A 26,834-nucleotide genomic window follows, 5' to 3' on the forward strand; every position below is an offset into this window, starting at 1 on the left:
AGAATCCCACCTCATTCACGTATATAACGCCGCTAAATTAAACGCATTCAAAATGGTGATAGGTCGTATCAGCGTTGAAGTTGCAAGGTACAGCGCGCCTCTACGCGGCTCTTGATTGTCCCGCTCACTTGTCAGTAGGGGTTCGGGAGCTGCGCGGCGAAGTCGTTTGTACGTACGTACGTCCAACTTTGAATCGTCCAGTTGTACTCCGCTAACTCACTGTGCATTTAACTGTGACTGTGCCTAATAATACCGCATCGTGAAACTTGTGATGATCAATCAAAGAATCCAACTCCATTTACGTGTATAACGCCAATAAATTTAACGCTTTAAAAATCGTGTTACAGCGTATCAAAGTCAGTGGAAGTCGCGAGATCCAGTGCGCCTCTACGCGGCCCCTGATTGGTGTGGTGTCGCCGGCCATGTTGTGTGTCATAAATGCAGAGCGTTTTCGCGGTAACGCCATTCCTACGTCGAACTTCGAATCGTGTAGTTGTTCTCTGTGTCTCGCTGTGAACATAATTGTGCCTAATAAGACTGAATTCTAAATCTTGTCATAATCAACCAATGGATCCTGCTTCATTCACGGGTATAACGCCTTTGAATTAAACGCATTAAAAATGGCGGTACGTCGTGTCGGTGAAAGTCACGTGACCTACGCGCTTACTAGAAGTGAGGGGGCTGGGACTAGGCCATTTCTACGTTGAACTTCAGATTATCGGCTTTGTCTCCGCGAAATTCATTGCTAATTTGAATCAGACGCGATAATACCGGATCTTAAAACAAGTTATGACCGGCCGTACAATGACTTGAACAATCCTCACTCATCTGGGGTCATATTCGGGTCAATGAAACCCGTTTGCTTTAACCATTTCATTAGCTCGGGAATTATCAGAAGAGTGTAATTTTTACGGAGTCTCAAGTTGAATCGACAATTTTTGATGTGATCGACGATATTTCACTCATATTACGATCTACACTGGTAGGTCGGTGCATCTCCGTATTTGAGTCACGCGCTGCGCATGTTTTATCTCGCGTCTGTGTCAATAGGTGGCTTGTGAAAGACGTTTTTCTCGCAGAAGAATCACGATTCCGAGAGTATTTCAACGGGCAAAGTAGAGCCAGCGATCATATCCACGGCGGGAACCCAACGTGACGGAGTTGACGCTCCTGTCGCCCAACCTAACCTAGGTGAACTTGGAAGGGGGTTTTTGCTACCTTTTTGCCCCAAAAACAATAAAGGTTTGCGTTCCCGCCATAATCAAATCAAAGAAACATTTCGCCTTTCACAGCACCTGTGCGTGCTAAAGGTATAAGGTCGTATGTGCTCAATAATAATAATGGCGATACTGAACGCAATAAGTCGAAGCCGATGGCCATTGTAAATACTTTTTGAATTCTTGCTGTAACTCGAGCATCTCCGCGGTGGATTTGAAGTGCATAATCGGTGTATACAAATATCTGAAAGCATTCGTACCATCAGGGAGGCAGAGACATCCGGGTAATATCCGAGACCCCCGAAACCTGGGAACCGGCTCGGGTCCGGTCTTGGTGCTGGCGACGATGGTGAGCGCAGTTAAAGTCCCTCGAATTCTTTGCCAGCTCACGCGATCGTGTACGCTGGCTTTGAAGTCGTTGTATTCTTTTAATTTTCTGAATCTTCCCTCCCAGTTTGTTGAATGGCGTGGCGGTACCTTAAATTTTAATTTTATTAGATCAGGTAATTGTAGGGTTGGTTGTTGTTGAGCGTAGTGCATCTGCACCCTGTAACGTCAAACATATCAAACTCTTCCTCAAAGTTAATCAGTGAAAAAATCAATAAATAATTTAATCAATCTGCAGTCAGTCGGTTAGTTTATTAATTAGTCAATCAGTTATTCGAGCAATCTCTCTACCATTAGTTCACCAAATATGAACTGTACAATAAATCACCTTCTTCATAAATTGAGGTGCAAGAGTGTGCAGCTCATAGGCAACGGTCAAGGCCGTCGTTTAATTGACTCACGCGTTTTCTAATTATTTTATATAATAAAATGCTAAAAGAATGGCAAAACGAATGTGAACCGAATGTCTGGGTGCGCCGGAGCACGTGTGAATCGGGGCTTTCGTCAGTAAAATCATTTCTCGGATAATTATAGGTGAAAGGCAGGTATAGGTAAATTCATGTACCGCGAAGGGTTTTTATTTGGCATCTGTGTGGAGTGTGTATGCGAGTGTGCAAGTCGTTATAGTTTTAATCCGTTGGGTGGGATGTGGGCTTAAGAAAATGGGCAGGCAAGAAATCGGAAGTGCAACTAATTTTCTTTGCACAGCGATTCCAAGTGATCGATTGAGTAGAGATTATCAAATTGGATTATCTAATTTTGTGTAACATTCAACTCGATATCTTTCTAACAATTCTTTTCACGTGGTCTTTCAGATCTCTTTACTGAGATCTAATAGATCATCTTCTTTTCTATAATTGGCAAACAAATCAAAGTAAATTAACTTTATTGCTTCCCTGTAATATTTGTGGTCATTTGGAATGAGCAAAATGCGTTCACCTTGCTCTCCGTACCAGCCGTGGTGCACGGAAGTGGGGTGGACGTTGAGCTCGAAGACTTCGCGTCGAAGAGGATCGCCGACCGCCACGCCATACATACCTCTCCTCTCCTTTTCTCCGGCTAATTCGAATAGAAGATTGCGATTGAAAATTGCATTTCTTTCATTTGGATTAGCAGAAATATTCCAAGTCTGACGCTGTTTGCGTGGGAATACAACGCGAGGACGAGGAATCGCGTCTCAGCATATTTCATTTCGTGCATGCCTATTTGGGCAATTTTAAAAACAATACCTAGCGTGACTTGCCATCTTGCAAGGCGCATTAAAAACTTGACTAATATCGGTGGTTGGAATATGTATTGAGAGATTTTCTTTCAGGACTTTAAAGTGAAATAATAAACCAAGTCCCGTCGCTGCTGCTCGTATGCGCGCGGTCTTTGCTCTTAAAACATGCATTGCAACGCTTCATGCGTTTCAAACCCAAAAGCCGAAAAATTGTAAGGAACCAAGTACTATCGCACCTATTTGTCCGTGGTACTTGACTTCCACGGGATTATTTGCAAGAAACTAATCAAAATTTTACCTTTCAGATTAATATTTACCTACTGTTAATAATAATAAATTTTCTCGCAGGTACTAATCATGAGTTTTTATTTTCAGATTGATTACCAATTAAAATTTTCTTACAGATGTTAGGTTTTAGTCTTTAGTTTTATTGCTAGTCGGATGTTCACAGGCTGTCCCTGGCTACTAATATGCAGTTTTCTTTCTGATTTCAGAAATCTAAACTCTTGAAGAATTTTCTTGAATTATTTGAATAAGAATTGATACAAACTTAGTCTTGGGTCACAAAAATACATCTCGAACGGTAAAAAATCATCACACAGAATATTTTTTTAAATTATCTGTGAAAAATTTTCTGTTATTTCATAACTGAAATCAATCATTTATTTTTTATCTTCATATTTAAGACAATCCTATATTTCCCCCGTATCCCAGAAGATGAAAGGGCGTAAGACAGTATGTAATTTGAAAAAATCCCGCGAGATGAATTGTCAGGAACACCGACACACAGAAGTCAGTTTAGATGCCCCACCGGGTTTCCATAGATGTATAACTCATGCTTTGCAATTAGAAGGGTAGCTCATGTCAGCTCACTGCAGCTAACGTTAAGCAACGCCGATTTGTTCCCTACAGACCCTGAGCTGCCCTGAGATAAGACCGCGATTAGCTTCCAACGTCACTCTAAACGCGTCATTTACGGTGTACTGTTATAACCTATAAATCATGTGTTAAAATTGTGTTTTGATGCTGACTACCTGACCCTTGATATGTTTTTAAGTGGTTTTGCAATGAGTTTAATATATTCAGTTCTAAATACACAATATCATCGAGCTGAATTCTGATACAAAGTTCAATACAAATTTCACCTACATATGAAAGTGAGGATGAATCTGTGTATTCATAGCTAATTGATTATAAGAGTCATAATTCCACATTATTACATTAATTATCTTAACACAGGTGACAATTCATTGCAAAATATTTGGGATTTTCTAGGAAAATGGCAAATCCATCAGCCAACTTGCCAGTATCCAGCATTCTGAAAAATAAGAGCAGTTTTGAAGATGAGCCTAGGAAAAAAAGCAGAGAGGATTGGCGCAAAGCAAAGGAGCTAGAAGAGGCTCGTAAAGCTGGTACTGCACCTGCTGCTGTTGATGAAGAGGGAAAAGACATTAATCCACATATTCCCCAATACATTAGTGCAACACCTTGGTACTTTGGTGCAGAGGTATGATTATAAACTATTTTTGATGGTTTTGTCTCGTATTCAGCAATTACTTTGCTCACATATGAGATGGAATAAGAGTGAAACAATGGTTAGAAGCTACTGACAGTCAATTCTATGAGTATCTTTGAAATTTACAGGGACCTACACTCAAACATCAAAGACCCCAACCTGAGAAACAGAAGCAATTCAGTCATCTAGACGAATGGTACAAACGAGGCGTAGATACTAGTAAAGTATCAGTAAAATACAGAAAGGGAGCTTGCGAAAATTGTGGGGCGGTCACTCATAAAAGAAAAGACTGCATGGAACGACCTCGTAAAGTAGGTGCTAAATTCACTAACGCTGCCATAGCTCCTGACGAATTTGTACAGCCTGATTTGTCTGTTGATTATGACGGCAAACGAGATAGGTAAGAGAAATTTTGGCGCAAGCAATTATCAAACTTTAAGCTTCTTGTGCTCTTCTCACGTGTTTTTTATGTTTGAAATAATGCTTTATACTTTTCATGCATAGGTGGGCAGGCTACGATCCTGCTGAGCACAGAGCAATTGTTGAGGAATATCAAAAAATCGAAGATGCTAAGAGACAAATGCGCGCAGACAAACTGAATGCTGAAGAAAATGATGAACAAGATTCAGACAAAGATGAAGATAAATATGTAGATGAAGTTGATATGCCTGGTACAAAAGTTGACTCCAAGCAGCGTATTACTGTTAGAAATTTAAGGATCCGAGAAGACACTGCCAAATACTTGAGAAACTTGGACCCGAATTCAGCATACTATGATCCCAAGACCAGATCTATGAGAGACAATCCATATGCAGGAACAGATCAAGAGTAAGTTAAGATTTTACTGAAATTCGTTGTGGATATGTTTTTTGTTTCATCAGCTCATGAATTCTTTTATGTTACATTGAAATAATCTTTTTTATAACCTTTTTTCCGACAGGGTAGCCTACAGAGGAGAGAATTATGCACGATTTTCTGGTGACACTCAACAGCATGCAGTAGCACAGCTGTTTGCATGGGATGCTCATGAGCGAGGTGTTGATGTTCATCTTTTGGCAGAACCGACAAAACTGGAGTTGCTTAAACAAGAATATGACAAAAAGCGAGACGAGCTCAAGGAGGAGGCACGTGGCGGTGTTATTCGACAGTACGGAGGAGAAGAACATCTTCAGGCACCACCTGCTGCCCTATTACTTGCTCAAACTGAAGATTATGTCGAATATTCGAGATATGGAAAGGTAGTAATTGAATATAAACCAAATTGACTTTATTATATTGGGAAAACCTAGTTATATTTATGTTATACAACTGTTTTTTTTACCACGCATATAGATAATAAAAGGTCAAGAAAAACAGGTGATACGTTCAAAGTATGAAGAAGATGTTTATCCAAATAATCATACGACAGTATGGGGGTCTTATTGGCATGGAGGTCACTGGGGCTACAAATGCTGTCACTCTTTTGTGAAAAATTCATACTGTACTGGCGATGTAGGGAAACAGACTGCTGATGTACTAATTTCTGGGCCCAGTGGATTAGAAGAGGGTGAACAAAGGGTAGAAGCAATTACTGATCCAGTAACAACAGAAGAAAAAACATCAGCGCACTTGAATGATAATTATGAAAAGAAGAGCAGGAGAAACAGTGAATCCTCGGCTAGTAATAAAAATTCAAGTGAATCGTCGAACGAAGAAGAAAACTGGGCGTCAAAAACAGAGCGAAAAAAATCGAAGAAAAAGAACAAGAAAAAGAAACAAAAGGAAAAAAGAAAAAACAAAAAGAAATTTGAACAAAGTACGGATAAGTTGAAGGAAGCCTTGAAAAAAGAAGTGGAAAATCAGAAAGAGGCAGATAGGTTATTAAAACTTGATGAACGTAAACGACCCTACAATAGTATGTTTGAAGTAAAAGAACCGACTACCGAAGAAATTGAAGCTTTCCAGATGAAAAGAAAACGCGAGGAGGACCCCATGGCGCATTTTCTCAATTTATGATCTAGCTATCAATTCTGTATGCACGATTTGCTGTTCATGTCAAATTATTTAATTCATAGTTTTTAGTTAAAAAATATTATATGTAAAACTAATATAGATGAAATAATTAAAACATTTAAATCGGCGAAAGTTTATAAGAATCTGCTTTTTTCAGGTCAGTCAATTTCTATTTAATTCTTCCATTTTTCAGAAGAATTAAATATAGAATTTGATGTTCTCACCATTCTGAATTATTTCGTATTATTCAAGTGAGGTACCCTCAACTTTTCGATATGGAATAGTTTTGCTTTCGATTCATTTATCATTGGATTTTCGATAATCTCTTCATAGCTGTATATTGAGTTGATGATGCGGACGACCGATAAAAGATTTTATTTGAAAGTCATGACTGTTTCATCACGTGCCGTAATTGTACACATATTATGTTATCTCTGTTACCACATTGCGTAAAAAAAAAGTTTGCATCTTCAAATAGGAAAGGATGAAAAGTACTCGGAAAATAGTACAGATACAAAATGATAAAGCCCGTTGCATGAATTTTTAAATCCACGTATGTTTGCCTCGGCGCAGTTGGTTTGAATTTAATTCCGGTAGATATGGCCGCCCATTGAACGTACGTTACAGTCGGGTGGTGGAGAGTAGAGCGATATTATTTTATGCTCTTGTGAGCAAATTATGGCATTGCTCCTTATCAGAGCCAAAGGATTGAGCCAAGGAATTTCTCAGTTGCGTTTCTTCGCACATCAAGCAACCATGAAGGTGAATATTCTTGTGATATTATTCGATGGGAGGTTCATTTTTCGTAATTTTTCTTTTCGATCAGCTTTTGGGGCCAAGTAAGCCCTCATTTCTTTTCGCTGGGATTTTATACATATAATTACGAATTCTCACACAGTATCTCCGAATAAATTTTTATTTTCACAAATGGAGAATTAGTATTTAGAACACAAATGAAGCCAATTGAACGGTGACCTATTTCTGATACAATTTGCCCAATAAGAAAGAAAAAAGCAAAAACTAACCACAACGTATTACCATACTGAAGATACCAATTGCTGACAAATTCGTGTGTGATCAACATACATTTATTGTTACCGATGCAAAGTCTCGTCGTACTTGATAATAGTAAACCCCTGTATTCAATTTTCTAGATAAAGTGGACAATCCACCAACCTCAAATAATACATTCGTCAAATGCATAGTCATGACCGTGGCACATCAATCTTGCTGATCGCACATACATGAGGTTTCCATTTGTTTCACAAATCTCTGATAACATTTTACATTCCTAAAATAGTTGCCAGGTATCCCTAGCCCGAAAATATTCAGAATAGATATTTAAAATTGTTTTTATCCACACATTCATTCTACGTACATATTAAATCAGGGTACACACAATGGTGTATATATTGTAAATGTTATGCGACAAAAAGTTTTATCTATGGCTACTTTCATGGAATGACAAATGTACTTGCTTAGCAATCCAACTTATTTGAAAAAAGATTACATCTCTTGTATGATGACATTGCAGAAGGGATTAGTGCTTGGAGTATACGAGGCGGAAAGCCAGGATGGTGTAACATTGACCCCTACTGCTGTCAAATACAACGAGCTTGTCAATGGAAAGTTACTAGAAAGCATTTCTCTGTAAGTATCGACTGAATATTTGCAATTAATTGTCTCAATACTTAGTTAATTTATGATGTTGGTATAATACATTTAAATGTAAGTTTATAATCCCCAAAAATTTTTGAAAAATATTGATTCTCTTACCTTATTCTATTTTGTAATTATGGGGGTAAAAAACTTGTGTTCATATTAGTAACTTTGTAAGTAGATATTAATATTACTTTAAGTTTTCAATCATTTTTTTCTGTTTAATTTTGTTCAGTGTTTTTAACTTTTTTTGTACCATATTCCAGCCTGAAACAATTACTATAATGCTGCCTGAGCCCTTATCATTCATGGTTTTTTAAATATGTTCTCACGGTCATCCTTAATTGACTTCTTTTTATTATTCATTATTCTACTTTATTTGAAACAATTTCCGATTGAACAGATCTTCACAATTTCACTTACGAGCTCACAGGCATTATTTTGATTGTTTCAGGGAGGGGTAGGCTGTGTTGGCGGGTATACAAAAATAAGCAACTCCGATTCGTTATCCGATCCAGAATTTAAGATATTTCGATACCTGATTGGCACTTCATGATATCTTGGATTTCCCTCCAATATTTTATAATACGTCGTTCTCCGAAGTATTGTAACATCACTTGAGTACACTGCAAGAAATTTCGAACAGCGTATGTTCAGCAGAATTTCCCTCTGAACATATTATTAGCTGCCTGATTCTAAAAAATAGAACAATGTCTGCCAGCGAGAGTGGTGGGCTTGAAAGCGGAATTGTAAATCTAGGTTCTGTCACTGAGGGCTCAACAATGTCTAACAATCAAAGTGAACGGACGGTTAAACGTTTATTACAGTCCCCAAACGTCCTTCATGGGATTGTTGGTACCCTGGAAGATAAGAATAACGATTACCTATGCCCAATATGTTTTGAGGTAATAAATGAAGCACATATCACCCGATGTGGCCATACATTTTGTTATCGATGCATTGCAAATTCACTTGAAGCCAGTGGGCGCTGCCCAAAATGTAGTTTCACTTTGGGCCAACAGGACATATTTCCAAATTTTTTGTTGAATGAGTTAGTTTCTAAATACAGAACACGAATGAAAGGCTATACTGATCTAGGAATTGGTCGTACCGGCCATAGAAGTGGAGGAATTAGTGGACCAGACATAGATATGATGGCTCCTCTTAGCGATGGACTGAGAGATTTTGTTGCAGCAGAGAGTGCCAACTTGACTTTGCCTGATGTAAATGTAATGCTTGAAGTACTTACACAGAGAAAGCACTTGCTTGAGGCAGAATCGTGTGCAACACAAAATAAACTGCTGCACGAATTCCTGAAACATTTACTTCAGCAAAAAGAGGAACAGCGAAATCAATTGGTTAGAGAGGTTGCATTGATTAAAAGTGATATGGAAGAAGTAGAAAATATTTTGAAAGAAGTTCAAAGTAAATGTCCTCGTGTAGAGGATTTGAGAAAATCTAGCGAAACTGATACAGCCCAAGTATCCGCCATCAAAAAAGAGATGATTGAATTGATCGATATCATAGATTCTAGCATGGTCAAAACTGGCGAGCTGAATCCACCTACGTTGACTAGCAATGATAAAGTTGTCAGTGGGGTTGCGCAGAAACAAAATGATTCGCATACTACCTCTGCATTGGCACTTCGCCGCAAAAGGATGCACGCACATTTTGATGATTTTGTTCAATGTTACTTTGAATCTCGGGCTAAAGAACTACTTTTTGGGCAATCACAAAAAGCACTACAACAAACAGAAATGAGCCCTGGCACTAGCTCAGGACTAGATATATTCAGAGAGAATCTAGTCAAATTTTCGAGGTATAATTCTCTACGGCCACTAGCTACGTTAAATTATTCGTCAGACATATTCAATAATTCTACTATTGTGTCAAGTATCGAGTTTGACAAGGACAATGAATTTTTTGCAATTGCTGGGGTAACAAAACGTATCAAGGTATTTGATTATGGAGCAGTGTTACGCGATTCTGTCGATATTCACTATCCATGTGTTGAAATGGTTTGCAGTTCCAAAATATCGTGCGTCTCATGGAATTCTTATCACAAAGGAATGTTAGCTTCTTCCGATTATGAGGGTACAGTGACAGTATGGGATGCTTTAACAGGTCAACGTACAAAAGCTTTCCAAGAACATGAGAAACGGTGCTGGTCCGTTGATTTTAACGACGTTGACACCAGACTCATAGCTTCAGGTTCAGATGATGCAAAAGTTAAATTATGGTCTCTCAATATCGACCACTCTGTTGCTTCCCTCGAAGCTAAGGCCAACGTTTGCTGTGTCAAATTTAATCCCAAAAGTTCTTGTCATCTAGCATTTGGATCAGCAGATCACTGTGTACATTATTACGATTTACGGAACATGAAGGAAGCATTGTGTGTATTCAAGGGCCATCGCAAAGCTGTATCTTACGTGAAGTTCATCAATAAAGAAGAAATTGTTTCAGCAAGTACGGATTCACAGTTGAAAATGTGGAACATTAACAACCCTCACTGTCTCCGATCTTTCGTGGGACACGTGAATGAGAAAAATTTTGTCGGATTGGCAACTGATGGTGATTATGTTGCTTGTGGATCCGAAAATAATGCATTGTACGTTTATTACAAGGGATTATCGAAACAACTATTTTCAAACAAGTTCGATGCGGTCAGAAGTGTCTTGGAGCTGCAAGAAAAGAAAGAGGAAGACCTGAATGAATTTGTCTCAGCTGTGTGTTGGAGACAAATGTCTAATGTAGTAGTAGCAGCAAATTCTCAGGGCATTATTAAAATCTTGGAGCTTGTTTGAGACAAAAAAAACGAATAGATGGATTGCAGGAAGCCAATTTGATATTGTACATTCATCGTTGGTCACAACACCTGAGTATAGTATCTCATATGTACAAAATACCTTAATTGGTACGTAAGAACACCATTGACATGTTTCTTTTCATACCTATGTGTAAAGATAGAATTGGAGAATCACTTGGAATTCGTGATTAGCAAATTGTACCTTTTTTCCTGGTTTAAACAAGATTAAGAATGAACTGTAAATTTTTACATGTTCACTATTCAAAAATTTTGCCTCCTCTGCACGCACAATATTTACGTTATTGGCCTTTCATAGCCATCCATAACGTATTCATACCATAGTTTAACCATCGTGGTGACACTAATGAACTGGCTAGGTACTTGACCACATATGTATGTCCATTTATAAAACATATTATAATTGGAGAATACCAATTATTAATTTTTTTTAATTTATTTATTTTTTCTTTTTAAATATGTTACGAGTATGAGAAGTCGGTAATACTCCAGTTAATAAAAAGTTCAGAAACACATTCTTAGAAATGATATCCAGACTGTTACTAAGAAAAGAAAATGATTACTAAGAAATGTTATTGAGAAAAGAAAATGATCCTTACTGTAATTGTTACGTGTCAGTTCGCGTCAATAGAACCATTTGGTGGCTCCAAATAATGTTATAGACTTGATGATAGCATGCTCAAATTGATGGAAGTTAGTAACGGATGAGGTTCACGTGATTCTGAACCTGCCCGATATGGCCAGGAATGGATATTAGATAGGTGCAATCTAATTGTTTTATTATGTTACAATAGTAATGATGTGGAAAGCAGCCGATTGAATTCCCATAATGTTGAGCCTGGTGAAATGAAGACTAATTATTCATAGCAATAAAAAATAGGTTCTTGCAATTTTTGTGCCAACTTGAGTGATAAATATGTAACACATTCTAGCCTATGTGAACATAGTACTAGAGAATATCAATGTTCCGTAATGTGATAATATTGCATAGTTATTCGTTGTTATAATATCCGAGCTATTAGTTTAATTGAAAGAAATGTCAGTGTATCCAAATACTTGTGAATTTGATTGGTCTATGATGAGAAAATTATGAAGATTAAAGAAAAACTAGCGATGGTAATTTAAAAAAAAATGATCTACCAAGTACCGTAGTTATACCTACAGATATTCTAATTATAAAGTGGACAAAATAAATGGAAAGCATAGTATATTTTTAGATCGTATTTTAAACAGAAGGAAAAAAAACTTGTTTTACATTTGATTGATGTCCAAATAAAAAATGTAGACTCTAGTAAAATCTGTATATTTATGTCTGTATATATTTTCAAGTGTATAACATGAAAGAACTTAAAATAAGGAATTAGAATCCTACTGTTTATCACAGATTATTTGATAGAAATGCTCAAACATAGATGCTCTCGTCTTCCTACTGCACAGTATTTATTCAAATGTTGGTGTTTGTACGTCGAGTTTGGCACTAAGCTCTGTCTCAATGACAATTTATTTCTATGTGTTATTGTAGTAATACTGATGCAATAAAACTTGTTCAAAAATACTGTATATGCGGAGGATTGTTTCGATGTGAATTTATTCGTTATTATACATCAAACTTATTGTTAATGTTGGGGGATACATTTTCAATGTGTGTACAAAATGTCGCGATCATTATGTACTTTCATGCATAGCTTTTAATTTCTAATTACATAACTAACAATAAGATGTACACCACTTTTGTTTGCATGAAATCCATTCTTGCTTTTCTTGTCCAGACTAGACTTGACTTGGGCTGGGTCGCGTCAGTTTTGATTATATCCCAATACAATGTTCTCCGAGCAAAATCAACGATCCATCCGAATTTTATGAGCTTGCTACTCGGCTTGCTTCGTAGTGCCAAGTACTTTTACTTATTGTTGATTTGATAATTGTGGGAATTAGGATTAATTTGATTTCCCTCAATAATACAATATTTGCTAGTATTCACTTAGTTTATCAAAAGAACTAGAATATTGTGTATAAAACTTTGAAAAAAAATGGTTCCCCTTGGAGATAATGAGACGAAATAAAATCTGTTACCTCACAAACCTCCGAATATTGTGGCTTGCTACCCATTTTCATTCCTAGTGAAAAAAATTAGAATTTATGATTTGGGTGTTAGAAATGTAAATTTCAAGATTCGAAGGTGCTATTTTGTATTTCAAGTTTGGAATAGAAATGTGAAATAATGTATTTCTTATTTTTATTTGTACCATATCTCACATGCTTGCAGAGCTGGGCCAAAATTGAAGAAGGCAGAGACTAGGGTGTTCTGGGGCTTAGAACCGGCCGAAAGTAGGCAACACGTTGGTGTAGCTGTTGTTGGATTGGGAAAGCCAAATGTTGGTGTGAACGAATTAGAAGAAATACACGAAGGCAAGGAGAATGTTCGAATTGCAGCTGCCGGTATGTTTTTTGAACCTGACACTAAGAAATCTTTCCAAACAAATCACCGAGTAGTTGATCACACAAAATAAAAATAATTTTCAGCTGGAGTTCGGGCATTGGATGCTGTTGAAATCAAGGACATACATATTGAGGCACTTGGAGATGCTGAAGCAGCAGCTGAAGGTGCTAGCCTCACGAGATGGTTTTACCAGGGTTACAAGAACAAGGAAAAGCAGAAAGTTTTACCAGAGATTTCGTATTATGGTTCGGAAGGAGAGTAAGTGTAATGTAACACAGTAACATAAAAATTGGAAAAACCAGCCATATGCAACTAGTTATTCAGTACATCTGAAGGCAAAATACTGACTATTCTGTGTATTGCCCAGGCAAGACTGGCACAAGGGAGTTATCAAGGCAGAGGCCCAAAACTGGGCACGGAAATTGGCAGATACACCAGCAAACTGGATGACTCCCTCGATCTTTGCTGAAGAGGTATCTTCAGTGCTAACTCCACTTGGAGTTAATGTCCAAGTTCATGATAAAGCGTGGGCTCAGCAGAAGGGTATGGGTTCATTCTTGAGCGTGGCCCGAGGCAGTAATGAACCACCTAAGTTTCTTGAAATCGCTTACAATGGAGCGGGTCAAGCTGGCAAGCCACCCATTGTGTTTGTTGGCAAAGGTGTAACCTTCGACTCTGGTGGTATTAGCATCAAGGTATTTCTTTTTTCTAGTAGAGTGAATAGAATAAGTGTATTATTCTATGACTAAATTTCAACTGCAATTGAATATGAACGCTTTTTAATTAAACACGTAAGGTGGGCCTTTTAAAAATTCAACTCAAATTTAATCTTCCAGCCATCTGCTCAGATGGATGAAATGCGTGCAGATATGGGAGGCGCTGCTTGTGTCGTAGCTTCCATCAAAGCAGCTGCTGTGTTGCAGACAAGAGTTAACATTGTCGGCCTAATTCCATTGACAGAAAACTTGCCTTCTGGTACTGCTACAAAGCCTGGAGATGTTGTTATTGCAATGAATGGGAAAACCATTTGCGTTGATAACACGGACGCTGAGGGTAGACTTATTTTAGCTGATGCTTTATGCTATGCTCAAGAATTTAATCCGAAGTGAGAATATTTAGAACTCTGTACTAGCCAGTACTTCAGCTGATTCTTTTCAATTGTTCTGTATTATTTATCATAGGTTTATTTTGGACATCGCTACATTGACCGGTGCTATGAGAATTGCGTTGGGAGGAGTTGCTACGGGTGTATTCACAAGCAGCACTGAGTTGTTTGAAAATCTAAAAGAAGCTGGAACATATACAGGGGATCGAGTTTGGAGATTTCCCCTCTGGCAACACTTCAATGACAGAATGACAAGTATGAATCTCATATAAGATGGCGGTATTAGTTGAGTTTATATTTTTATACTAATCTGATTATTGCAGAGGCTCATAAAGCTGTGGATGTAAATAATATGGGCAAAAATAAAGGAGGAGGTTCTTGTACAGCTGCAGGGTTTTTGCGAGAGTTTGTAGACAAGGACACGCCCTGGCTTCACCTGGATATTGCTGGTGTTATGGGCCCTGACAATGATGATCTGCCTTACCTTCCAGCTGGTATGACAGGTCGCCCAACGCGCACACTTGTCCAATTCCTTGAGCAATTATCTTAACTTTACAATAGTGCATACAACAGCGCGCATTTAACTATTTGATATTCTGCATGTATATTATATGATCATCCATAAACTGTTAATTTTCTACAACATTTCAAGATCAACTAGAAGATCTTTTTTGTACATTACCAACATCTCAAGGGAGACATGAATATGGCAAGGACCTGCCAGAATAGGTGCTCATGAATCTAATCTTTTGTATTCAAGAGCTGTATGGTATAAGTATTCTACAGTAATAAGTGGTCATTTGCATTACTTTTTGGTTTATTCAGATCATAATCAGAAATATTGTCCATCCGTGGTTTCACAGTTATGCTTCCAAAGAATATTGAATATGATTTTCATTGATCTGTTATCGTCCAATCATCTGCGGCGAAAAGTTGAGAAATTCACGAGCAAAGTAAGTTTTCAGAAATACGAATCTGAAAAACGTCCGCTCGAGCAGTAACAGCAGAGGTAATAAAAATACCATGAACAGTTGAGGAAATGTCGAATAAATTCATGTATCATATGATGTTGTATAAACCGATAAATATGTAATAAACTTAGCATGCGATGTTTATATCAATATGTTGACTCGAATAACTACCGAATGGAAATTAAATAAAAATCATCTTTGATTGATTAAAAACGGTGTTCAAATTCTTCATTTTATTTACCATGGAAATTAATTATTCTTTACATAAATTAGGATTACGAGTTATTTGACTGACATGTCACAGTAGCTAGAATATAAAGTATTCTAATACTATTTACATTTTAAAGCTTAACAAATAAACTTGAGTTTAGTAGAACCTATGTACAAATTGTGATAGAGAACTTGTATCGCTGTATCTAATCACTTCATAATTACAGAATGTTTGTTAAACCAAGATTCTTCCCACCTACAGTATAAGTCGAGTGATTTTATTCCCAATGGTATGACAAATGGAACGACTTTGATGTCATTCAAAGGATCATAAAAATAGATTACGAATTCATCTTCAAGTGTCATACGAAAGTTGCTTTACAAAACTAAAAATCAAATGAATTCTTTTAAATCCACTAATATCTGGAATTTCGAAATAGCGTTTGCAGCCGATAGACTTGAAAAAGGAGCATAGTACACGGGCAAGTTTCTGATGCCTTAGATGTTCGTGTCTCAAACTCAGGGTAAAGAAATATAAACACTTAGGTTTACTCTAAATAGACATCGAATCCTTGACTTTGAAACGTTCAAACTATCAGTTAAAATAAGTTACAATATCAACTTAAACCTTAAATACTAACTACTTTTTTAACCATGTATCTTAATCACGAAAAATGATGAAATGAATGTTTGCAAAACTCAAACTATGCAGCAAATATGAGCATAACATCTTTCATATGTAATCACTGATTATAATTATCAGATTATCTAACTAATAATTTTACATAAACATAAAGGAATGAACTGAAAATCTATTCGAAATTGTATGAGACTGTTTATAGGTTTACGATTTCCACACCTATATGATACAGATAACTTAATAATTTATGAATTATGAAAAAAAAAACAAAACAATACGATGATTTCATATTCTGTATCTGGAGTGATGTAACTTGATTTTATCAGGTGAGTTCAACGCAATTCATTAATTAGGAGACAGTTTGGTGAATATTAATGTGTAATCACGGAACCCTTCAAGTTAATCGAAATGTACAGAATAAAGAAATCATTAAGTGCATGGGGGAGGGGGCTGCTGTTGCTGAGAGGGAAGGGGCGCCGCAGCAGCAGCAGCATACGAAGAAGGGTCGGAAGGATCAAGGAGGGGTGGTGGTGCTAGACCACGACCCCTACCTCTGCCTCTTCCTCGACCTCTACCTCGCCCCCTCCCCCGTCCGCGTCACCTTCGCCCTTCAGGCATTCCTATGTTGCTCGTCGTCTTCTCAAGAAATGCTAGTGGACCCTGTAAAGCACCACCTCCTACCCCAAAGCCACCTGCTCTTGCCCCACCCCCCTGGGACATAAACATTCCCTGTTGGGCAACTGAGACACCGACGCCTTGCAGACCTTGAGGTGGTGGAGCACCCGAAACCTGCTGAACCTGTAATGTAAAATTCAACAAGAGCGTCTCAAGTCCTGAAACATTGGTGGTCTACTGCAAATGATAGATTGCTGACATATTTTTCATTCTAGGATGTGCAGAAGCTGGGGTCTACAACTTACTGTCATAGCGACAATGAAGCAGATAACACAGAACAAACGATTGACACATGAATTTGTCAATTCTGCAAACTAGACATGGTATAGTTGATGTTCTTACTTCGTTAACGTCACCCTATTTATCGAAGCAACAAAATATGTGATACGGTACATGCAAACGGATAAGACTGCAAGGTGGAAGGAACTTTGGACTAGACGATAGGTATAGGCAAGGTGAATGAAAGAAAGCACAACACTTCACCATTAACAAAGCTTTTATTCTAAAGATAGCTACTTGTATGTGATGATGACATAACGGATAAGTAGGTATCTATTTTTCTTCATTTATTATACAAATCAAATGATTCTGATTCTATAATGGAAATAGTGAAAAAATGTCAATCCTTGAATTGAAAAATAATGCAATACATAGAAGTTGCAAAAAGAGATTCAGTCTCTTTTTATTCGTCTAGAAAATGACTCAATTATTATCTCTTGTGCAAGTACATTTAAATAATACCGTGCGTCCGTACATGCAAATAGGACGCAAAACGACTATTAGCAAAAAGATACCTACGAATAAATGTATAAGACTTGAATAATAATGATCAAAAAAGGAGCAAATGATCATAGCAATGTGAAAACTGACTGAATAAATGACAAAAAAAATGACTGAAAATTTAAAAGATGTGTTGAAAATATGAGGGACCCATACACCAAGGCACAACCAGAAATGAATAGCGAAACTAAGAAGTGAAAAGAAAGAACTACTTTCTACGCGAATTTTGTAATGCCAAAAATATTATACAGGTATGAATACGTAATATATTATTTAATCGATAAAATAATCTCTTCAAAAACGACAGTTATTTTTACTATACAATCAACAATGTGAAATAAAATGAATCAGGAAATAGGTTTTACTATTTTTAAACGTTTTTCATAAACTATTTGATATTGCGTTTGATTTGTTTCTGCATTACTTCATTTTATATATTTTTTCATTTGGCTAGATGTTTGTACCGTTAGGTAACTGAATTTGGCACAGTGTTTGTCTTTTTTCGAATCCATTGCTAATACTTTAAATTAGAATTGAAAGTATATTACAAATGGTTGTAAATTTTCTAGGTTTATCTTTACCAGTGACTTCAATGTTTTGTATCTTCCAGGCAATATTTTAATTACAACACCTTCATAGGCATTACCAGTTGTACGAAATTAGCGTGGTCTTTTGTCCATTTGGTAAAATAATAAGAGCACTTTGTGTTGGCATGTAGTAGGATTCAGGTAAGGCACTAAATACTATAATTTGATAATGAAACTTTTTCGCCAGTCATTCTTGATCCTTTGCTTTCATATATATAACTAGTTAGACCCAGTTACAACATTTGTAAGTTTCTGTATTTTTATGTTTACATAAATAACGGGTACATATAACGACTAATATATGAACTCACTTGCAAGCAAACATTTGTTTGACAATTTTATTCCCTAATGATGTTCAAATTGATGAATTTTTTCTATAGTCTTTTCCTGCTTCATGTGCTTCAATTGAACTACGTGTATGATTTAAGGACGGAATAGAGATAAAAGCTATTTCATATAACTATGAAACATTGAATAATTAGAGTGTGGATAAAACCAAGAAGTGGTTACATTCAAAGGAATCAAGTAGTTGGAAAAAGTCATCTCCAATGATTGTATCACAAATTTCTATCTACAAAATCTGAGATCATAAAGCTAGGCCTTATGAAGCAATACATGTTGTGTGGCCTGTATTCACAAATCTAATTTTTATAGCAAATACAATTGAATGTAGGTAATAACCCTGCATTTCTGGATAATGGCAATGCTCAGAGACATTCGCAACATCAGAGAACTACTATGAAGTTTTAAATCATGAAATCTTCCAGTCCGAGACCGAGTTCTAAAAAGCAAGTATGATTCATCTAGAACTATACAATAAGACTATTGCTATATGATAGCAATTGGAAGGCAAGCCTTGGATATTTCCAATAACAAATTCAGGTACTTTTATGTAATGTGCATATGATACATTAATGTATTAATTAATATTATGAATCATACTGTTCAATCAGAACCTGATCATTGATGATTGTGCCACTTGTAATTTTTTAGAAGTCTGTAAACTCGTGTATTATAAATAAACATAGATCAACGTTACTTAAATACCTGTTGCTGATGAAGTTGTTGTTGCTGCAGTTGATGCTGTTGCACCTGCTGCATCTGCTGCTGTTGTAACTGTTGCTGGTGTTGGAGCAGTTGTTGCTGCTGTTGTTGCTGTTGCATAACAGGCCCTCCACTTCCATTACCTGCTGGTGGTGCTTGAACACCGCTACCATTGGCTAAGCCTGTAAGGAATGGTGAAACAATATTTGCTGATTGAAAACCAAAATTTAGCAGCGTATGAAGAATTCATTTATACAGCAATGTCCTGTCATTATGTCCATCAGTGGAATGTCACATTGTAGAATTAGAATGGCAGTTGGAAATCACATTTCTCTTACCATTAGGTGCAGGTCCTTGTACAGGTGACTTGGCCCAGCCCTGAAGATCAGCTAGTAAGTTTTGCCAAACTGCAATTTTGTCGTAATGCCTTTTTATCAAATCTTCTTTTCTGACGAGTTCTACTTTCAAATCATTTATATCTTCCTTGACAACAAGCTCAGGCTTTAGAGCTGATAATAAAAATCTTTTTTGTAAGAAAAAGGCTTCCATTTGTCTGGCAAGATCTATAAACCTCAGGGTGACCTGCTCTACCTCTCCTCGAGCCTCATCTTTGTCTACAGTCAGACCAACACCTACGCTATTGTTGCCGAGGCTCTCATCTTTGGTCAAGATGTTTAAACATTGCTGTAACAAATTATATTGTCAGTTACATATGAGTTATACGAAATTATAGGATATTTGTATAGGTTGGGAAATCGCAAGTCGGTATCGATATTAAGACAATGACCTGGAATGCCTCTTCAAACTCGTCGACGAGATTTCCATTGCCATTTGTCGGTGTCGCCATGCTTCAAGTAAGATCGCTCAGGATCTCAATAGATTATACATTAGGTGTCGGATACGACAAGGGTATGTCAAATCACCATAGTTTTCAAAGTTTGAAGGTATATTATTGGACTCCTTGCTCACAGATAATTGCATAGGTTGAAATAATATTTGAAACAACGTTGCGTCCATTAATTTGGTCGCTATAAACACTAACGATATCACCTCAACTCGAAGAATGCGACGTAATGACTGTGAGCACAGAATAAGGACTAGTCTTGGGACTAGTACAAGAATTCGTTGGACTAGTAACTGTGAACATCGGTTAGAGACCGTTGCCTTTCGGGCGCGTTCCTCCGTTCCTCGACGTTTGCTTTTCCTCAACTTTTCCTTAACTCCACTTCCTCGTTTATTCACTGATGGAGCCACCGAATCACGTTGTTTATTAGAATATCAAGTAGAGGGCACGAGAAACGTCTGTTCGAATTATTAGCGGGGTCAGCTATATTTAATTTCATTCACAATCATTGTGAAATCGGTGTAATTGTCCTCTGAACGGCAGATCCACATTTAATGTTTGATATTTGAAATCAGTACCTGTTCAATGAATACTTTTATTATTACATTCTGTTACCACATCGTTACTTTTATCAAAAGTGCAAGAGGCGTTGAAAAATAGGAGCTGGATAATATAAAAATCTTTGGGCTTTATAAAAACAACGCTTGTAGTCACGAAATTTTATTTCAATTACAAATCAGTGCATGAATATAGAGTTTGAAATTAATTTGCAATTGCATGATGAGAATTCATTAGTCGTTAGTTACAATAACGTTTGGATATATCGATGTTTCGAATAAGTTCTAATAATGATATCGTAACTCGGATAACATCTCTTAGGAAACATATAAAATTTTGGCAGAATCACTTAATAAAATATATATTTTTTTGTCACAAAATCTGTATAATAAGACGAATAAGAACAAAAATAATTCCTGCGGTAGCATCGATAATTTGGGTATATTTTTATCTGGTATGGAAAATTCGCAGGCACCAGACAATTACCACTAACTCTGCACTCGCAGTAGAAGCTGCCGATTATCGCGCGGCAGTAGTAACGGTCGGCGTTGGGTCAGGCAGAGCTGGCAAGTAGAACAAGTCATGCTGCACGCCGCTTTTTGCGGCAGGGCAGTAGACTAGACGCTTATGGCCGTCAACTGCACAGTCGTCAACGGTTGCCAAGAGCTGATATTAATATACAACTTATATGAATGTACATATGTATACGGTATGTACTGAGTGTCACTACCACTTAACCGGAGGAACTATTTGAACGTTATAGTTGTCGTGCTTCGTGCACTCCCTATGAACAGTTACAATTTTCTATTGGTTGTCACTACTACCAGTTGGCAGAATCGAGGTAACGGGCCGACGTTTTCAGGTACGAGTTACAGAGGGTGGCGCGGTGTGAATCCGCGTTGAGTTGTCGGGCGCGGAATCAGGAGCGAGGACATTTTCATTGATCCACCCGCGGTACTGAGGCGTACTTCGGTGTGTCGTTTCCGTATCCTGAGAACCTTAAAAATTCAACGGTACAACTACCCGCGTTCATGCCTAATCTGACTCCAGAAAGGGAGTTTGACCTGTACTCAATATAGATGTATCACATGCATTTATGCGTGTGTCAATTAATTCTACCTATGGTAAAACACGTTGCAAAGACGACTCAATTACTGGCTTGTCGGATGTGAACAGCCAATCGCTTTATTATTGACGTCGATATCTAATCCTGCTGATTCGAATCAAGCTTCGGCCAGCAGACGTGCGAATTTATTCACTCTTTGATTATCTTTGCACCTGCTTCGTCCACCTTGCTTACGTCAGCCATAGTAAATTTGCTCCACTATTTCCTCGCGATCAATTGCTGTTCCGTACACATGTATATAAATATATATAAACGGAAATGTCGAAATTCATAGAGCTGACGATAAGAAAAGAAAGTTTATTCAAACATCCAACCAACGACGTTTGAATTCTGCCCGTAAAATGGTGTTGCAGAGGATTCTAGAAAATTCCACATTCGTTAAGGATTGATAATAATTCTCTCCTTCGAGAGAACTTGTAGAACTTTTAATCCGATGATAACTAGGCATTGTGGTGTTCGCGATGGGTCGCGAAGCGGACTGGGAAGAAAGAGGCAATCTGTGTCACGTTTGAGCCGACTAGTCGTTTTGCGTCAAAGAAATTGGGTCATGAAGCGGTTGTATGTTAGAAAGAAATTGAACAAATGTTTCAGACCCGCTTTTGTAACGTTCCATGGCCTCAACGAATGTCGGAGTCTCTAGAGGCCTCGCTTAAGTCATGTCCTTAGGTCCATAAAATCGAGATCCCTAGTGTCCATGAAACACCTCTCGTCCCCCAGTCAAAACCCTCAGGAAGACGCACGAACAATGTTCTCTCCGGCCACGTCATTGAAAACGACTCCTTCAAACGCTACCTACTTGATCAATAATCCAAACTGCTTCGTACCCGGATCCAAATAAACCCCGATAAATGAAAAACAAGTTCAAAAAATGATATGAACAATTTCAACTTCAAGCATGTACCCCGACAACATGACGCATCTGCAGAGTTTCCCAAAGTCGGGAATATACATATTTCGGTTCTAAGTGCACACGCAGAATTCTCAAGGCGCAATTCCAAGGGTAGTTTTAAATAAGTGAGGATTTGGAATCGAGCTTGCGATGGCGTCGAAGGGTTCCTCGGTGTAGTTCTAGAAAATGCCGCATGGGGTGGTTGGCGCCGTGCCGATGCAGTAACAAGCGCGCTGGTCCGATCACCCCCCGCGACTCGGACGACTCGGACACCGAGCTTTCGAGCGAACCTTCAAGACTGTCTTCAGAAAGCGATTTATTTCAAAGCGAAGGATTAAATAATACGAGTCGATACCTAGGCTAGCGGTAGCGCCGAAGGACGATCAATTATTATGTCAGTTTAGTACATATATAAAATATAATAATATGTAAAATAAAACTGAGACTAGAAAAAAAAAAAACGGAGAAAAAATTATATCCACATACCCACAGAAAACGCGGTCTCGATACGTTGCTTCGATTAACAACTTGTGTTTTTATGAATATTAAATGAATATAACTGTATGAAATAAAGGGTGAATGTAACCGCAAATGGTTGGACTTGATCATTAGTGGCCAGTTGAGATGTTGTCGCAAAGCAAGTTCTACGCTCTCTTTATCCACTACACTTTCGTGTAGTGTGACACGGGTGTTTGGATAAATCAGGAGCGTTTTTTTTTCTGTGTGGAACAGTGCAGAATAATATTAGAAATATAATCGACGGATATACGTGCAAGGGAAGAAAAAGAAGGAGCTCAGAAGGGAATAAAAAGGCGTACGACAATATTATACGGAAAAGTGAATTGTCAAGAAATACAGTGATTATTGTATTAATAAAATTGTCATTATGGTTTGATTTTTTTTCATCATTATAATAACTAGTGAGCCCTGTGCCAGTGTACCAAGGACGCAGCAAATAAGAACAAGAATCAAGAAAGCGAAAGCAAACTAGGTTCGCGAAGGTGCCTCGACATCCGCCCTCCTTCCTTTATCAGACTCTGTCGCAGTGCCTCTTCCTTGTTAGCTCTACAATCGCTGTTGGTAAGTTGATTACGGGTATTCTTATCAAATTCTCAGCCTCTTTATCAAATAGCAGATTCCACAACTTTTTCCTTCAGTTTAGCTTTCTTCTTATTCAATTCATTTATCACACGTCATCCGTCACAGTTTTGTCTACTTCTGAACTCGAGCACATGTTAAACACGCACAAGATAGCTTCGAACCGAGGAATATCCGAAAATATAACTGACGTCCTGTAGATCCTTTTGTTCTGTACAGGAGCTTCTGTCAGATCCGACAAAACTGAAAAACTCTTGAAAATCATAGTCATCATCTAGATATCTATATACTGTATAGATAGTAGAATGCGTAGCGCAATTTAAACGATCACTGCAGACTCCTTCTGCATCCTCTTCGAAATTCCTTCTAATTAGGCTTCGAAGACAAGTGATCTCCGTCAATTATACGAGTGAAGCAATGGCCATGCACTGGTGGTAATAAAAAAACTTAGCTACGTATAACATAGTTAAAAGGTCAAATGCGAAGAGATGCGCACGTTAAATGGACGAATGATGCTCGTAAATAAATGACCTTTAAAAAGCCTTTTTTTTATACTTTTAGCAGCTCGATTCAGATAGGGATATGCAGGACGCGCATTAAAATGCCTAGAAGGCGTATTTTTTTTTTTTTTTTTCGAATTTCATCTTACGAGGTTTATTATAATGAAATAAAAAAGCTTAATATTAGGCGCTCTGATATCTTAATTCGAGCATTTTATTGCGCGTCCTTGCGTCAGCAAAGTTCTCACAGAATTGAGATTGCATATATTTGGTAAACAAATGTTTAAAAATTTATAGATCATAGAAAAAACGTGGACGTGGAGAAATTTAGGTAGGTAATCGAACACAGTGATGAGTAAGCGTGTGCGTTTATACGTGTCGATATGGTAGGCTGCCACGTAGTCTGATGTTAGTTTATTTTATTATAGTTGTATTAATCGCGATTTACCAAATCTCTGTTAGAATTCATACAGTGTACCTATGATTGAACCTCTGGGCATCCGGGGATTGATATAATAAATGGTGTTTCACTTGTCATGAACGAAAGTACAGATACAATCGTGTGGCGAGAATCAACAAGACATTATAGTATATTAACTTTGTTTTTGTCTTAATAGTAAAAATAGTACGTTACAATATGCGCGTGCAGAATATCGTCTAGTTTTATCTTACACCACAGTGGAGTTGATGTTCGTGGAAAATTCACGAGTGTAAGTTGCAATAAAGGAAAACGTCGCAGATCAATCGTAACTGTACTTGCACTGCAATTACTCGCCAAGAACGGCACCATCTTCCGTCCTTTTGTATTTTACCTCTTTTCCCTCCCTATGAGCATAATTCACCCTTTTGTAAGATTCTGATTGCACCGTTACTGTAGAGGAAAAAAAATCACTCGTCTACAATAGAAAGGTGTATTAATTATTGGGATGGATTCATCGGGGGATCACAACAATGACGTGTTTATTTCATGTCAGTAGTATTTTCGGGGACCGGTTTTCAATTACCCTTTATTGCACTGGATGATATTCTAATCAGAAGCTCAGCGACTACGGAGAAACTCCTCTTGGATTATTTTGTGAGTTAGTTGTCGTCAAACCGAAATGTATTCATTTTCGCATACGTGCGACGCAGCAAGTGAAACCTTTCATTGGATATCCTTTGTTTATTATCATCGTCAATACACGAATGGTTTAAATACAGAGATTTTGAAATTCGACTTCCGAGTAAGACACAGAGATTAACCTCAGCTCTGATGAACAGTTGTGTAATAATAATCCAATTGCTCGAAGTCAGTTCGTCTGACAGTTGAATTTCATCTGAATTTTCGATTACCTGTAACGGTCTCTGCAGTGAGCTTTCGGGGAAACAAGCACGGCAGCCACATCAGCTTTTGTAAAGTGCAGAATATGGAAACCATGTTTCAATTAACGTTCGGCGCAAGATGAGAGAATTTATTAGAACTTGTAGGACGATATTGTACAACAACGAAGCAAGACTTACCATATCGGTATAAACGATACGACAACTTTACTTGAACGCTGAAATGACTCGCACAGGTCCTCCACCTCCCAAATACGCCTCTCTGCGACATTTTCATGTTCACCACGTTCAACTTCTTGGCCTCGTCTCTGTAGGTAGGTATGCCTTTTTCTGCATGCGTATGCGTTACCTCACCGAGTCAACACGGGGTCTCGTGACGATCACGATTATTCATTCTTATCACAATAAAAATGAGAATGATAATAAAAATATGAAAAAAAAAATTTGTATCGATGGATCCTCAAATTGTTTCACACAAGCTAGACACCGGTTTTTGTTTCTCTGTTCAATATATAACGCAAAAGAATGTATCGTGTAGTATCCCGTTATTTTTTTCATCTTGACAAATCGGTGAAGACATTCACTTCAACCTGTCACCAATCGAATGAAAGAGTTTTAAAATCCTCACATACCTTAGAATTCTAAATTTAGAATTCTATATATCAGTCTAATCAAATTCCTCGATTGTTCTTAGTGAAACTGTACAGCGGGCAACGTTGAATCATGAAATCGCAATTCAAAATAGCGTCACATATGTACCTTAGAAGGGAATCGACCTTTTCTGAAGCCTTCGGAAACCTAAGACTGATCATGAATCGAGTATAGTATACTTTGTTCACCGGTTATACGGCTGCAGTTGATTCTTTTGTGTAATTTGTTGCAAGTGAATTTCGATGATCGATAAAAAAAAGGATTGTAAGTGAATAAAATGCTTGATAGAACTGAACATTACAACAAACCAGTGCCATGAATAGATATTTTTTGCGAGAGAAAAAGGATCGAAAAAACCATGATACATTAGAAAATGGTCGGTTAGATATACGCTTGAAAATTGACTTAATATTGCAAAGTGGAACTTTTTTGCCAAGAAATTGAAACGTAATATTTTTTTCTCTCGCTATTATCTCTTTTTCGTAAAACATATAATATATTATCTACAGACGGAGTAAGATTTGATGTAGAAATATACATCTTACCGCTACCTGCTACTGCTGATTCCGCTGCATGCGA

At 37.5% G+C, this 26,834-nt stretch overlaps 3 protein-coding genes across 8 annotated transcripts; 2 read left to right on the top strand and 1 right to left on the bottom strand.

The window, feature by feature from the left end:
- The first annotated feature begins 214 nt into the window (after positions 1 to 214).
- On the top strand, positions 215 to 6,461 carry LOC105687001 (pre-mRNA-splicing factor Slu7). Of its 3 annotated transcripts, XM_048656355.1 has the most exons (7): positions 215 to 1,566; positions 3,321 to 3,409; positions 4,102 to 4,333; positions 4,471 to 4,742; positions 4,847 to 5,170; positions 5,283 to 5,580; positions 5,675 to 6,461. In XM_048656355.1, the coding sequence occupies exons 3-7, from the start codon at positions 4,106 to 4,108 to the stop codon at positions 6,335 to 6,337; spliced, it is 1,785 nt and encodes a 594-aa protein (XP_048512312.1). In that variant the 5' UTR covers positions 215 to 1,566; positions 3,321 to 3,409; positions 4,102 to 4,105; the 3' UTR covers positions 6,338 to 6,461. The 3 variants fall into 3 exon arrangements, with proteins under 3 accessions (XP_048512312.1, XP_048512306.1, XP_012257725.2); XM_048656349.1 differs by having other exon boundaries at positions 215 to 3,409; XM_012402302.3 differs by lacking the exons at positions 215 to 1,566; positions 3,321 to 3,409 and adding an exon at positions 3,571 to 3,983.
- Positions 6,462 to 6,594: 133 nt separating this feature from the next.
- On the top strand, positions 6,595 to 15,546 carry LOC105687158 (E3 ubiquitin-protein ligase COP1-like). 4 transcript variants are annotated; one of them, XM_012402568.3, is made up of 8 exons: positions 6,865 to 7,096; positions 7,869 to 7,984; positions 13,084 to 13,256; positions 13,341 to 13,515; positions 13,625 to 13,952; positions 14,094 to 14,362; positions 14,439 to 14,617; positions 14,686 to 15,546. In XM_012402568.3, the coding sequence occupies exons 1-8, from the start codon at positions 7,013 to 7,015 to the stop codon at positions 14,910 to 14,912; spliced, it is 1,551 nt and encodes a 516-aa protein (XP_012257991.2). In that variant the 5' UTR covers positions 6,865 to 7,012; the 3' UTR covers positions 14,913 to 15,546. The 4 variants fall into 4 exon arrangements, with proteins under 4 accessions (XP_048512298.1, XP_048512284.1, XP_012257991.2 ...); XM_048656341.1 differs by lacking the exons at positions 13,084 to 13,256; positions 13,341 to 13,515; positions 13,625 to 13,952; ... (1 more) ...; positions 14,439 to 14,617; positions 14,686 to 15,546 and adding exons at positions 7,489 to 7,583; positions 8,448 to 9,948; positions 10,020 to 10,222 and having other exon boundaries at positions 6,595 to 7,096; XM_048656327.1 differs by lacking the exons at positions 13,084 to 13,256; positions 13,341 to 13,515; positions 13,625 to 13,952; ... (1 more) ...; positions 14,439 to 14,617; positions 14,686 to 15,546 and adding exons at positions 7,489 to 7,583; positions 8,448 to 10,808 and having other exon boundaries at positions 6,595 to 7,096.
- Positions 15,536 to 20,492, bottom strand: LOC105687159 (mediator of RNA polymerase II transcription subunit 28). The gene is made up of 4 exons (XM_012402569.3): positions 20,057 to 20,492; positions 19,608 to 19,953; positions 19,273 to 19,451; positions 15,536 to 16,981 (listed from the first exon to the last, which is right to left on the bottom strand). The coding sequence occupies exons 1-4, from the start codon at positions 20,114 to 20,116 to the stop codon at positions 16,781 to 16,783; spliced, it is 786 nt and encodes a 261-aa protein (XP_012257992.1). The 5' UTR covers positions 20,117 to 20,492; the 3' UTR covers positions 15,536 to 16,780.
- Positions 20,493 to 26,834: the final 6,342 nt, after the last annotated feature.

The sequence above is a fragment of the Athalia rosae genome, chromosome 1 (genome assembly GCF_917208135.1).
Source record: "Athalia rosae chromosome 1, iyAthRosa1.1, whole genome shotgun sequence".
Lineage (NCBI taxonomy): Eukaryota > Metazoa > Arthropoda > Insecta > Hymenoptera > Athaliidae > Athalia > Athalia rosae.